The sequence below is a fragment of the Balaenoptera physalus genome (assembly GCF_965194825.1).
Source record: "Balaenoptera physalus genome assembly, chromosome: 16".
In the NCBI taxonomy this organism is placed as follows: domain Eukaryota; kingdom Metazoa; phylum Chordata; class Mammalia; order Artiodactyla; family Balaenopteridae; genus Balaenoptera; species Balaenoptera physalus.
The window spans coordinates 45592111-45607592 of record NC_138898.1 but is presented as its reverse complement, the minus strand read 5'-3'; the positions used below and the strand labels follow the sequence as shown (position 1 = coordinate 45607592).

The window sequence follows — 15482 nt, the reverse complement described above, 5'->3', positions numbered from 1 at the left end:
CTGAGGCTGGATCCAGGGCACAGCAGACACCAGTAAGGGATAAAAACAGGATTTTCTACCCTCAAAGAAGCGGGGACCCTCGGGCTGACACTCAGCACTCGGGGTTGTTCACGTCTGCTTCATGTCAGTGTCTGCTGCTGAAGCCGATTACACCCAACCAAAGGGGAAGAACTGCTAGGAAGGCCCTCGGTGTAAAATTAAGTGCTCACTTCAGCAGCACATACACTAGAACTGGAACCACAAAGATGATGTGCAAATTCATGAAATGCTCCATATTTTTAAATGTATATTGCAAACTCTAGGGCAACCACTAAAAAAAGTTTTTAAAATAAGTATAACTGATATGTGAAGGAGAGAAAATAGAATCATAAATGTTCAGCTGAAACTACAAAGTCAGAAGGAGAGTAGAAGAGAAAATAAGAAATAAAAAAAACAAAGGCAATGAATAGAAAACAGTAACAAATATGGGAGATAGTAATCCAACTACAGTTAACCCTTGAACAACCTGGGAGTTAGGGGTGTCAACCCTGTGCACAGTCGAAAGTCTGTATAACTTTATAGTCAGCCCTCACACCCTCCAGGTCCTGCATTCGAGAGGTTCTGCATCACAAGGTTCCGCACCCATGGATTTAAGCAACTGCAGATTGAGTAGTGCTGCAGAATGTATTTACTGGAAAAAAAATCCACGTGTAAGTGGACCCACACAGTTCAAACCCGACTTGTTCAAGGGTCAACTGTGTATCAATTATCATTTTCAACATCAATGGTATAAAAACCCCAATTAAAAAACAGAGACTGTCAGAGTGTATCAAAAAACAAGACCCAACTATATGCAGTCTACAAGAAACCCTCTTTAGATATACAGACACATATAGATTAAAAATGAAGGGACAGAGAAAGATATACTACACTAACACTAATCAAAAGAAAGCTGGAGTAGCTCTATTAATCTCAGAGCAGCTGCAGACCTAGGAACACAATCAGGGATAAAGAAGGCCTCCACGTAATGACAAAGGGTCAACTGTAGAGAAGACATAACAGTCCTTAACATGTATGTGCCTAAAAACAAACATCAAAATACATGAGGCAAAACTGACAGAACTGCAAGGAAGCAGATGAATCCATGATTAGGGGAGGAGACCTCAGCATACCTCTCTCAGAAATGGACAGATACTGATGGACAACAAGGTCTGACTGTACAGCACAGGGAACTATATTCAATGTCCTCGGATAAACCATAATGAAAAAGAATATGAAAAAGAACGTACACATATGTGTAACTGAGTCACTTTGCTGTACAGCAGAAATTAACACAACGTTGAAAATCAACTATACTTCGATATAAAAAAAATAAAAATAAAAAAGAAATGGAAAGATCCTGCAGACAGAAAATTAGTAAAGACACAGCTGAACTCAACAGCATCACTGATTAACTGGATATCAACTACCTCATCCAAACAACAGCAGAATATATATTTTTCTCAAGTTCACATGGAACATTCACCAAGACAGACCATATTCTGGGCCACAACACACACCTTAACAAATTTAAAAGAATAAAAATCATACAACGTCTGCTCTCAGACCAAAATGAAATTAAACTAGAAATCAGTAATAGAAAGAGAGTTGGAAAATCACAAAATACTTGGAGATTAAACAACGTGCACTTCTAAATAACACATAAGTCAAAGAAGAAATCTCAAGAGAAATTAGAAAACATTTTGAACTAAATTAAAATGAAAACACAACTTATCAAAATTTTCTGGCTGCAGAGAAAGCAGTGCTTAGAAAGAAAGTTGTAGCATCAAAGGCATATATTAGAAAAGAAAAAAGAACTAAAATCAATCATCTAAGCTTCCATCTTAGGAAACTAGAAAAAGAAGAGCAAATGAAACCCCAGGTAAGCAGAAGAAAGAAATAATAAAAATTAGAGCAGATATCAATGAAATTGAAAACAGGAAATCAATAGAGAAAAATCACCAAAACAAAAGCTGGTTCTTTGAAAAATCAATAAAATACTGGGTTGGCCCAAAAGTTTGTTTGGGTTTTTCCGTAAGATGCTACAGAAAACCCAAACGCACTTTTTGGCCAACCCAATAAATAATCCTCTAGCCAGGCTAACAAAAAAGAGAAAAGACAGAAATTACCAATATCAGAAATGAAAGCGGGAACATCACTATAGACCCCATGGACGTTAAAAGGATAATAAAGGAACACTATGAACAACTCTATGTCCACAAATTTGATAATGTAGATGAAATGGTCCAATTCCTTGAAAGACACAATCTGCCAAAACTCACACAAGAAGAAAAGAAACAATCTGAATAGGTCTTTATCTATTGAGGAAATGAATCAATAATTAATAACCTTCCAAAACAGTACCAGGCTGAGATGGGTTCACTGATGAATTCTACTAAACATTTAAGGAAGAAATGATACCAATTTTCTATAATCTCTTCCAGAAAACAGAAGCAGAGGAAATACTTCTTAACTCATTCTATGAAGCCAGCATCACCCTAATACCAAAACCAGACAAAGTCATTTCAAGAAAACTACAGACCGGACTTTCCTGGTGGCGCAGTGGTTAAGAATCTGCCTGCCAATGCAGGAGACATGGGTTCGAGCCCTGGTCCGGGAAGATCCCACATGCCGCGGAGCAACTAAGCCCGTGCGCCACAACTACCGAGCCTGTGCTCTAGAGTTAGCGAGCCACAACTACTGAGCCCGCGTGCCACAACTACTGAAGCCCGCGCACCTAGAGCCCATGCTCCGTAACAAGAGAAGCCACCACAATGAGAAGCCCGCACACTGCAATGAAGAGTAGCCCCCGCTCACCGCAACTGGAGAAAGCCCTCGTGCAGCAACGAAGACCCAACGCAGCCAAAAATAAATAAATTAAAAAAGAAAACTACAGACCAACATCTCTCATGTACAAAGATGCAAAAATCCTCAAGAAAATATTAGCAAATCAAATCCAATAATGTATAAAAAGAATTATATGCCCCAACCAAGTGGGATTTATCCCAAGTACGCGAGGCTAGTTTAGCATTTGAAAATCGGTTAAGTAATCCACAATATCGACAGACTAAAGAAAAACTACATGAACATATCAATAGATGCAGAAAAAGCATTGACAAAAATCCAACACTCATTTCATGATAAAAACTTTTAGCAAATTAGGAGTAGAGGGGAGCTTCCTCAACTTGATAAAGAATATCTACAAAAAACCTACAGTTAACATCATACTTAATGGTGAAAACTAGACGCTTTCCCACTAAAATCAGGAACAAAGCAAGGATATCTGCTCTCATCACTCCTTTACAATACTGGACTGAAAGTTCTAGCTAAAGCAATAAGACCAGAAAAGGACATAAAAGGTATACTTATTGGGAAGGAGAAAATAAAACTATCTTCACTCATAGATGACATGATTGTCTATGTCGAAAATCCCAAAGGATCAACAACAACAACAAAAATTCCTGGACCTAATAAGCAATTATAGCAAGGTTGCAGGATACAAAGATAATATACAAAAGTCAATCAGTTTCCTACATACCAGCAATGAACAAGTGAAATTTGAAATTAAAATCAGAATACCATTTACACTAGCTTCCAAAAGAATGAAGTATTTGGTTTAAATATAACAAAATATGTACAAGATCTAGATGAGGAAAACCATGGGACTCTGATAACAGAAATCAAAGAACTAAGGAGAGATATTCCATGTTCATGGATTGGAAGATTCAACATTGTCAAGAGGTTCTTCCCAACTTGATCTATAGATTCAAAGCAATGCCAAGCAGCTATTTTGTAGATATCCACAAAATGATTCTAATGCTTATATGGAGAAGCAAAAGACCCAGAATAGCCAACACAAAAAGATGGAGGACAGACACTACCTGACTTCAAGACTTACTATAAAGCTACAATAACGAAGGCAGTGTGGTAATAGCAAAAGAACAGACAAACAGATCAAAGTAACAGAATACAGAGCCCAGAAATAGATCCACAACTCATCTCTAACAAAGAAGCAAAGGCAATATAATGAGGTATAGATGGTCTCTTCAACAAATGTTGCTGGAACAACTGGACATTCACCTGAAAAAAGATGAACCTAGACACAGACCTCACACCCTTCACAAAAATTAACTCAAAATGGATCATAGACCTAGATCAAGTAAAACACAAAACTACAAAACTCCTAGAAGATAAAAAAGGAGAAAACTTAGTTGACTTTGGGTGTGGTGATGACATTGTAAATATAAAACCAAAGACATGATCCATGAAAGAAAGAATTTATAAGCTGGACTTCATTAAAACTAAAAACTTCTGCTCTGAGAAAGACACCGTCTAGAGAATAAGAAGACAAGCCATAGACTGGGAGAAAATATCTGCAAATAATGCATCTGATAAAGAACTTGTATCCAAAATATACGAAGAACTCTTAAAACTCAACAATAAGAAAATGAACAATCCAATTTAAAAAATATCCCAAAGACTTAAACAGACACCTCACCACAGAAGATATACAGATGGCAAATAAGCACATGAAAAGATGCTCCACATCATATGTCAGCAGGAAATTGCAAATTAAAACAGCCATGAGATACCACTTCACACCTATTAAAATGGCCAAAATCCAGAACACTGACAACACCAAATGCTGGCGAGGATGTGGAGCAACAGGAACTCTCATTCATTGCTCGGGGGGAATGCAAAATGCTACAGCCACTTTGAAAGGCAGTTTGGCAGTTTCTTATGAAACTAAACATACTCTTACTATATGATCCAGCAATTATTTTGGTATTTGCCCAAATGAACTGAAAACTTAAGTCCACAAAATAATTTGCACACAGATGTTTACAGCAGGTTTATTTATAATTACCAAACCTTGGAAGCAACCAAAATGTCCTCCAGTAGGTGAATGGAAAAATAAACTATGCTACATCCAGGCAACGGAATATTATTCACAATAAAAAGGAATGAGCTATAAAGCCATGAAAAGACATGGAGGAACCTTAAATGCATATCAGTTAAGTAAAAGAAGTCAATCTGAAAAGACTATATGCTGTATAATTCTAACTCTAAGACATTTGGAAAAGGCAAAACTAAGGAGACAGGAAACAGACCAGTGGTTGCCAGAGGCTGGGGGCAGAGAGGGATGAAGAGGTGGAGCACAGAGAATTTCTGGAGGGGCAGTAAAAATTCTCTGTATGATACTATAATGATGGATGCATGTCATTAAACATTTGTCCAAACCCATAGAACATACACACCAAGAGTGAACCCTAATGCAAACTGTGGAATCTGGTGATGATGATGTGTCAATGGAGGGTCATCAATTAAAACAAATGTACCATCTCATGGGAGATGTTAATAACGGGGCAAGGGGCTTCCCTGGTGGCGCAGTGGTTAAGAATCCGCCTGCCAATGCACAGGACACAGGTTCAAGCCCTGGTCCAGGAAGATGCCACATGCCGCGGAGCAACTAAGCCTGTGCGCCACAACTTGAGCCTGTGCTCTAGAGCCCGTGAGCCACAACTACTGAGCCCGCATGTTACAACTACTGAAGCCCCCGCGCCTAGAGCCCATGTTCCACAACAAGAGAAGCCACTGGGATGAGAAGCCCACATACCGCACGAAGAGTAGCCCCCGCTCAGCGCAACTAGAGAAAGCCCGCGCACAGCAACCGAAGACCCGATGCAGCAAAAAATAAACAAATAAAATAAATAAATTTTAAAAAATAATAATAATGGGGCAAGTAGCGGGTAGGGGATATACGGTAAATCTCTGTACCTTCCCCTCAATTTTGCTGTGACTCCAAAACTGCTCTAAAACATAAAGTCTATTTAAAAAATTAAAGGATGTTCATCGGCACCTCCTGAGGCTAGTGCCTCCCTCCACTGCCAGCAGCAGTGGGTCCCCGGGGCCTTTGTGCGGTTCACACCTGCAGGGGGTAACCAGAAATATCACCAAAGGACACGCAGCTCCTTTAAGAGAGAAAAGGGAGGCGTGATGAGAGAGAAAAGGGAGGCGTGATGACAGAGCAAGATGAGGCATCAGGCCAAGTAGAAAAGACAAGAAAAGCATCCTCTGAGAGATTTTTTTAAAAATCACTATAACTCCTCAAAGTTCCAGTTTTAAATGTCAATACTGGCTTTTTTAACCAAAAACACAAAATCTGTGAAATTAATAAACATCAAAATCTTTTTAAGAGAAATATGAAGCTCTATCATGAAGTGCCCATCCCTCCTGAACAATTCTGACTTTGCCAAAGAGAAACCACCAACTGCAGAAACACCCAGTCCTTGGGCCAGCCAAACAGTAGGGCTGGGAAAGAGGGGCTGGTCCACAGCAACAGAGGTGGAGGCGTGGGCCTGACAGGCTTCGGAAGGAAACAGAAGCACACTGGCCGTCCATGCCCACAGCCGTTCCACCGTGCTTTGGAAAGACGGCCAGTGAGCCGAGGTAAGAAGTGGCTGGGAAATCCTCACGCCTCAACCCTCAGCAACCTTTTCATTAACTATATTTTTTGATTCCTGAGCTTAATTCTCACTCTAACAGACAGAAAAGACCTGTTCCAGGTTGCTACAGACTCAAGAATTAGAACCAGACCCTACTCCAGTTCTTAGGTTTGGGCAAGTTTGAAGCAGGTGGTTACCCTTAAATGTACCCACCAAAGTGAGCTTAAAAAAAAAAGTGGATATATTGAGAATGGTTCCTGTTCTTTTCAAAAATGAAATCTACACAAAGACAATCTGTGCTAGGAACATCCTATCAAGTAACACCTACCCAATGTGATAAATGAACTAAACACCAATGTTTGTCCACATTTTTTCCTTTCTCCTTTCATTTTAAAGGGTCCAACAGTTTGAGCAGAATAAAATGCTTCACAGACATGAACTCAAAATCACCCAGCACTAAAATGGCCTGCAACTCGGAGAGGTGAGAGGCTCCCGCAGGGCATCTGGTAGACAAACACGCACACGACCGCAGCCAAGAAGGCTGCCCGGGGCTCCCCACGGAGCTGCCCCCATAGGACCCCACTCAGGTAACAGACAGCGCCAAGTCCCAGGGGTCTACTTACCCCCGATATGTGCTATGGACTCTGGCCCAACAAGCTGATTTTCAAAAAGCCTTTCCGCCTGTCGTAACTTCGTATTTGGTTGCAGGACACCAAGCAAGAGCGGGGGTTCTTTGAAGCTGTAAAATAATGCAATTATAGGGATTTGTCTATAAAAGTACATGAAGAAAGTATTTACGGAGGACCTACAAGGACCTACACGCATAACTCCCCATTCTTTGACAAAGCGCACACGTTCCAATAACATCCTTAGTTGCCAGAAGCACAAGTTAAGAAAAAGAACTTCCTGGGATATCAGGACAGGTCATAGCACAAAAGAGAACTGAGAACATAAGCGTGGCTGATGCAAGAACTCCACACACGCAGCCACCCGAGGCCACCAGGCCTCCGCCCACCCATCCAACCTGCTCCACCTTCCGGTTCACACACCCAGGCCTTTATTCTCCCCTGGGCTACCAGGCCATCTGGGTCCCGCTGAGACGGAGGGAGCGGAGTGCACATTTCACAGTGACAGCCTCACCTCCCGCTCCACAGAGGGGACAGAAGACGGCTGGGCCTGGCGCCACAGCCCCAGCGTCCGCACACGCGCACCTGTCTCCCGCCTGTCACTCCCGGGGGGCCCCCAGCTCCCTCTGTGGCCTGGACGCCTCCCCGCACGCAGAAGCAGCCCCAGGAGCTCTCCCCTCTCCATCCACAGGCAAATACGCCGTTTCTCCCAACCCGTCAGCAACTCTTGTTGATGCCGCCTGTACAAGTCAGGTCCTCTGCTGCCAGCCTGGTCCACGCCACCATCTTCCCTCCCCACCTCCTCCCTTGTCCCCCGCAGTCTGCTCGCAACCCAGCAGCCCACCTGCACCTTGGGAAACACAGTCAGATCACGGCATCCGCCCCTCAAACCCCTGCAACGGGCCCTCTCCCCCGGAGCCAAGGTCTTCCATGAGCTCCTCGCCCTGAAGTCCGGCCACAGCCTCCTCTCCTCCCCTCACTCTGCCTCCCTCCTGGTCCCTGAGGGCACCAGGCATCTCCCATCCTAAGTCTGCTGCCTCCTCCCCATAACCTTCTCAGTGAAGCCTGCTCCCACCACCCAATTTAGCGCCCAACACCGCCCCCAGAAGCACAGACCCCACCCCACTCGACTTTGTTGGCAGCGCTTTTCAGCTCTCACTTCTCTATGTCAACTGTCTGTCCCCACAAGAACACACGAGATCAGGAATTTGTTGTGTTTTTTCCCTGTTGTATCCTGAACACCTGGCACCCAGGAGGCTCCCAGGGAGTACCGTGGGAGGGAGGGAGGAAGGGGGGAGAGCTCCCACTTCTCCCCCACCTCGCCCACCAGAGTGGGACAACCAAGGGGGGGTGGGTGGCTGGGGGGTGGCGATGTGGGAACTCTCCACCCCCATCCCCCTCCAGGCAGAGAGCTCTTCACTCCCTTCCGCCCCCTACTCAAGACACAGCACAACTCCCCCCAAATTAAATCCCCCCGCTTCACCCTCTGCTGCCTCCCAATTATGGCTTTCTACCTGCTTTTCAAAAATACACTCTTGGGTTAACTAAGGAGTTTTATTTCCAAAGGGGGAGAGCAGGACCTTGACCTGCAACACACTTGGGTTCAAACTCTGCCCGGGAAGGTCACACCTCCCGAGGCGCAGGTACATGTGTGAACGGGACAACAGACAAGCACACAGAGCAGGGGCAGAGGAGCCTCCCCTGAGACTCAACCTCCCTCTGCCCACGCGGACGCTGCCGGGTTCCCTACACTCAAGAAGTCCTCAGGGAACGGCTGCAGCATCAAACTACTCAGTGTATCACGCGCTGTCCCTGCCCCCAGGGCGCCTGAGTAATCTGCCGCTGGGCGCAGAAGCATCAGGGAACAGCAGCCCAGGAGGCCCAGCCCAGCACCTCGGGCCGGCCCAGGTCCCGTGGACTCGCATTGACTCATTAATTGTTAACTCCTATTCACTCGCGCTACTCCCCCTAACTTCAGTCACCACTTATGCTCAGTTTCCAATTTTATCCTGTTTCTCCCCGTGGTTCCATCTGATCAGGATCACTCTTTCGTCTTCCTTCCGAGATCGAACTGATGAAATGTCCCCCCGACTGTGAGCTGTGAATGTGTCTCACAAGCATGTGACCAGGACACGGCCCACGGGCCCCAATTCAGCAGTGGTCACCGCAGCCTCCACCCACCACTTTGTGGAAGGACTCAGCTTCCATCCAGAAAGGAACAGAAACATTATTTTTCATAAAAGGATAGGACTGTTTCTGCCATATTTAAGCCATATTTTTCAGTTCCTGTAAAATTTAACATAAAAAACACTGTTTTAAAGAAGAGATTTTTGTGGCTATGATTTAAAAAACCAACAGGAATAGTAATTCTTCTAGCAACTGAAAGCTATTACCATTACTGTCAAAAGTATGCATTTTATTAGCAGGGTGAAACTGTAAAACTCAAAGATAATAAATAAATCGTAGCAACAAAGTGCTACAGGTGGTCAGGGATGTGAGGAGCAAATAGAAACACAAAAAGTAAAACTCAGGCAAGGCCCACGGGAGACCTGCAGGGGAAGGAGAGAGACAGTGTCCCATGCCCCCTGACCCCTTCGGTAGGGAGACACACTGGGCTCCTCAGAGATGCTCAGGAAACCTTTGAGCCACCCCAACCCCTCTGGTTCCACGAGCAGACGCTCCTGTGCCATGAGGACCACTGAGCTGATGCAAGTTTCCTGCGCCCGTGCCAACCACAGGTGACCACACCACTGTGCTCCCATCTCTCCACATGGAAAATGTACCCTGACGGACACTGGGCAACACCCTCCAGGAATCGGGATGTCACGTGTGTCGTGTCCACTAGTCCCCAATCTTCCTAACGAGGAAAAGAAGGCTGCTGTGCACAGCAGGATCTGGCCAAGTCTGGCAGCCTTCCCAGTGACTCTGCTCCCTAAGGACTGCCACCAACTGCATAACAAGCCACCCTGGAAGGGTCTCCCCTGGCCTTGCGCCCTCTGGGTCTGTCTGTCCTCTGTTTTCCTGAATCCCCTGCAGACAGAGCCCCCAGGACACCTCCGCCAACTGAGCCCCACCAGCACTGAGACTGCACCGCTCGCCCCAGTCGGTGGGTCTCCCCCTTCCTTGCTCATTTTGCTCTGAAGGGAGTTTTACAAAAGTCCTGTTTGCTGCTGTCATCAGCACTTTTCCCCAAACCTCAGATCGTTCCCGTTCTCACCATCTGCCTGCCTTCTGCCTTCGTTCTGGCTTTGGGGGCCCACACCCCCAATCTGGGAGCCAGTCATTCCCTAATTCTGAGCCCTGGAGAGGCCCGTCGGCCACACCGGTTTCTCTGGGTTTCTCCTCACCCGGCACATCTACTCCACAGACAGGGCTCACTCTGCACAACCTCAACGCCTTCCTGACCTCGCTCCCCTCCAGGCTGTCAGGACTTCACACCTTCTTTCCCTGAATTTCTTCACCACTCTGCACAATAAATGACCTCTACTGAGACCACAGGTCTTCAGTCACGGAAGCTCTAACCCTCCCTGTCCCCTCAGACGCCGGATGCTCACCTGCTCCCCGCTGCCTCCTCTCTCCAAGGCCAGCTCCCCAGCCCAGGTTTTGATCCCCAGCTGTGGACACAATTCATGCTCCCGCCTGGCCAACTGGATTATCCAGAAAGGCCCAGGCAGTCTGCATTTGGGGCAGGCTTAGCCGCATCCTTCTACACGGTGAGGGGGTCGGCAGGAGGGAACCCCTTGGAGAGGACGCCCAACACACCACCCACTATGAAGTCTCAACTCTCACTCACAAACCACCAACGTGCTATTCAGTTGTACCTGTTAGATTCTCTCTATACTGAGACAGGGTTCTTATCTGAAGCTTTTAAGTCTTATATGAACTCACTCACAGTAAACTTCAGACAGCCTCATGACCCTGGGCGGTTCGGAGGGGAAACAAGAACTTACTGAAGCAGACTGCACAGCCCCTGATGTCATAAATAATCACACCAAGAGGAGCCTGGCTCTGCGTGACTGTAATTACAAATGTGAATACATTCATGAGACCCTGAGGTGTATACTATTTTTTCAAGTTATAATGGACTGCATTACCCACAGATCCCCACTGATCAAGGGTAACTTAGGAAAAACAGAACAGTAATTACAAGATTTACTAAAAATCAGCTACTTATAAATCCTTATTCCAGCAAACATACTTGTGACTGCTGAACAAATAGCACTTATGAATAAAAAAAAAAAAATCAGCTACTTAAAAAATTTAAAGAAGGCAACTTGAACTTAACCTTCGTTTATGTGTGCTTTTGACACTTCAAATGAATTCAGGTTAATCATCTCTAACACTTAAGCTTCTCTTGTTTGGGATTTTTCTGGTTTTTAATTTTGGTTTGTACAGTTTTGTTTTTAAAACAGTAACACGGATAATACTGTACAAATTCTAACTTAACATGAAATACAGACACTAAAGAAATCACAAATCTCTATTTCCCCTAATAACCTACCTTTCAGAGCAGGTTGGTTTATCAGTCGAGAAGTCGTTTCAGCCCGTTTACTATATTCTGTCAAGCAGCACCCCCAGCCCCCCAAGCTGCGCAGCAGCTCACCTGAGAGGCTGCGGGTCTATGGGAGAGTCCAGCAGCATCATGGCGCCGAGCAGGGGGACGGTGAGGAACACAGCCAGCATCAGGAAGGTGGCTCGGAACACTCTGCCGCTGAAGGAGCTGCCAGAGACAAAGCACACGAAGGCACCGGGCAGGGCTCAGGCGGAGTGGCCGCAGTCTCGGCCCTCTGGGCAGGGGCAGCCCTCCCGCCCGGCCTGCCCGCCACCACCTCCATGCCAGTGACTGAAGGTCAGCAGTGTCTGCACTCCATGCCCTTGCTCTTTTGTTAACCTTTCAGCGTGTGGGACACTCTTCTCGGTTACTTCCCAGGTAGTCTGCTAAGCTGTATCCTGGATCCTCGAGCAGAGGTTAAAAGTGGGCAAACCCAAAGAACTGATGGGCACAAAGTGACAGAGGAGAGAGTGGCGCTGAGGCGAGGAGCCACCCTCATCCACGGGGAAGACAGCGTCCCTGAGCCACCACCTCTGGCCACCTGGACTCAAAGAAGCAACGCTCAGAGACAAACTCAAGAAGGAAACAGGGCTTCCCTGGTGGCGCGGTGGTTAACAATCCGCCTGCCAATGCAGGGGACACAGGTTCGAGCCCTGGTCCGGGAAGATCCCATGTGCCACAGAGCAACTAAGCCCGTGCGCCACAACTACTGAGCCTGCGCTCTAGAGCCCACGCGCCACAACGACTGAGCCCAAGTGCCACAACTACTAAAGCCCACGCGCCTAGAGCCCGTGCTCCGCAACAAGAGAAGCCACTGCAATAGAAGCCCACGCACCACAACGGCCCTCCCTCGCCACAACCAGAGAAAGGCCGCATGCAGCAGCGAAGACCCAACACAGCCAAAAATAATAAATAAATAAATAAAATTAATTAATTTTTTTAAAAAAAGGAAACAGAAGCAGAACATCCTGAGCATCCAACCCCCAACCATTTTGGGCATCGCACCTCTAAGAGCTCAAGAGGTGACCCCAGCTCTTCTGCCTGGGAGAAGCCTGACAGATACAGACAGTTAGAGAACCTACAAAATCACACCTCCAGGCCATTACTGCGAAAGCCGTGGGGAGACCTGACAGTGCCCTGGGACCTCTAGCAAAGCGTGGGGACAAATGACCACTGGGGACTGAAACTCCTCTCCAACAATCTTCACACACATCCTCACTCACCCTGGACCAGAGAGCACGTGAAGCCTCCTGCTAAGAAATAAACTGACCAGGATCACTGTTTCCTTGCATCAGGGTATTCAAATTCACTGAACACCTGAAATCAAGAGTAACTTAAAGCAAATTAAAATCATGAGCTCCTGGGGGCTTCCCTGGTGGCTCAGTGGTTGAGAGTCTGCCTGCCAATGCAGGGGACACGAGTTCGAGCCCTGGTCTGGGAGGATCCCACATGCCGCGGAGCGGCTGGACCCGTGAGCCACAATTGCTGAGCCTGCGCGTCTGGAGCCTGTGCTCCGCAACAGGAGAGGCCGCGATAGTGAGAGGCCCGCGCACCGCGATGAAGAGTGGCCCCCGCTTGCCACAACTGGAGAGAGCCCTCGCACAGAAACGAAGACCCAACACAGCCCAAAAAAATAAATAAATAAATAAATAAATACATTTGGGGAAAAAAAAAAAATCATGAGCTCCTAAAGTGGGAAATCCTTTTCTACCAAAAAAAGTTGACTTGAAAAAAATCAGGACTCACACTTAACAAAGCAACTTGACGTGAGGGCAATGTTTCACTTGACTTTTGACAAGATGGTTTCAATGTAGAATGCAGAAATGTGGGGGCCTGGGTGCCAGCCCCAACTGTCCCAACTACAGCCACGCCACTTCGGGTGAGCTACACTCATGATTTTAATAAGCAAATAAAGCAGAAAACAAATCGTTCTGCTTCTACTGGGGGTAGGTGGAAATGAAAGAATGACAGAGTGCCCCCTGCAGACACATGGACAGCATGCTGAAGTGCTTGAATCCTGCCCTCAGTCTAAACAGGAGGAACAGACTGTCCTTAGAGCTGCCAGGAGGAACGTGGTGGCCCTGCTGATACCCTGGTTTCAGCAAAGTGAGACTGTGCATGATTCCTGAGCCCGAAACTGTGAGAGAATCAATTTGTGTTGTTTACATTAAGTGTGTGGTTGCTTGTCATGGCGGCCACAGAAAACTAATACAGTTTTTTTTTTTAATTTATTTATTTTATTTTATTATTTATTTTTGGCTGCGTTGGGTCTTCGTTCCTGCGTGCGGGCTTTCTCTAGTTGCGGAGAGCGGGTGCTACTCTTCATTGTGGTGCGCGGGCTTCTCATTGCGTGGCTTGTCTTTGTTACAGAGCACAGGCTCCAGGCATGCGGGCTTCAGTAGTTGTGGCATGTGGGCTCAGTAGCTGCGGCTCACCAGCTCTAGAGCGCAGGCTCAGTAGTTGTGGTACACGGCTTAGGTGCTCCGCGGCATATGGGATCTTCCCGGACCATGGCTCGAACCCGTGTCCCCTGCATTGGCAGGCGGATTCTTAACCACTGAGCCACCAGGGAAGTCCTAATACAGTTTTCTAATTAAACTAAATCTGCTACCTGGAAATGGGGCGCTGCTATAACAAATACCTAAAAATGAGGAAGTAGCTCTGGAATCGAGCTGTAGGTGGAGGATGAAAGAATCGTGAGGAGCAGGATAGAAAAGGTCTAGATTTCCTCGAACTGACTGTTGTTAGAAACACGGACCTTGAAGACTCTGCTGGCAAGGGCTCAGGACGAAGTGAGAACAGACTGTGAGCTGAAACACAGACACGGAAGGCACCGCTGGTGAGACCTCAGGAGGATGCCAGGACAAGGAGCAGACCTGGAGGAAAGCAGACCTTGTCATGCGGCAGCAGAGAGCCGGGCTGACTGTGTCCCACAGTGAGGGGGACAGCACACCTGTACCTGACGAGCCGGGACACCTCCAAGCAGAACTGAGGTGCACCTGTACCTTCATGCACAGGGGACAGTACTGACCTTTGACACTTCCCTTCTGCTAATGAGTGTCCCAAACTGCGCCTATTTTCCCTCTAATAACCTCCAAAAAGCGAGTTTTGTTCCTAACCCCCTTTTCGCATGGGGTTGAGGACGCACCCCCAGCAGATGAAATGCCGAGTTGCCAGGCTCCTGGCAGAAGACAGGTGACCAGGAAGGGAAAATCAGGCAACCCCTCCCTCCCAGGCCGGTCTCGAAACCCCATTAGCCTTCTTCTATCGTGACTGACTCACGTGGTCAAGGGTACAAGAACAGAGAGTATGCAGTGCACACGTGGCACAGATCAGCACTGACCACCAGACACAACAGCAGGCGGGCACGACCTGAGAGGCCTACGACGGGCAAGGAGCAAGGGCCCCGAAAAGGGTGACGACAAAGACAGTGAAAACAAGAGGTGCCATGCAACGTGCTCAGGAGGGTGACCGGGCGGAACTGGACCATCCGCTCCAGGACGAGGGAAGCAGATGGGGCACAGTGGCCGGAGAACGGCCCACTGCCAGAAGGACGAGACCAAGGGCCAGGTCTGACCCCAAGCCCACAGTCACTGCTAGCAACGCCACCTGCTGAGGACAGGAGGAGACGCCTTGACCTGGAGCCTGGAGTAGCGTTTGAAACACTCTGCACAAGCTGACTGTGTCTGCCCTTCTGGGCGTTTCGGGTAAATGGAGCTACCAGTGTGGCCTCTGTGAGCTGCTCCCTGCGCTCAACACGACGTGTCCGGCTTCATCCAAGCTGCAGCACGTGTCAGCACCTCCTGCCAACGTTTATCCGCTCATCTGCTAACGGACACT

General features: G+C 47.1%; 1 protein-coding gene across 3 annotated transcripts in view; it reads right to left on the bottom strand.

The window, feature by feature from the left end:
* Positions 1–15482, bottom strand: part of APMAP (adipocyte plasma membrane associated protein) — a 30145-nt gene that overhangs the window by 9899 nt on the left and 4764 nt on the right. For 2 of the 3 annotated variants that reach the window (XM_082428639.1, XM_082428641.1), the window contains exons 2-3: positions 11694–11810; positions 7088–7203 (exon numbers count right to left, since the gene is read on the bottom strand). In XM_082428639.1, coding sequence (XP_082284765.1) covers positions 7088–7203; positions 11694–11810 — 233 coding nt within the window. Of the gene's footprint in view, positions 1–7087; positions 7204–11693; positions 11811–14400; positions 14416–15482 lie in introns of those variants that run through there. The other variant, XM_082428640.1, reaches the window with a different exon arrangement.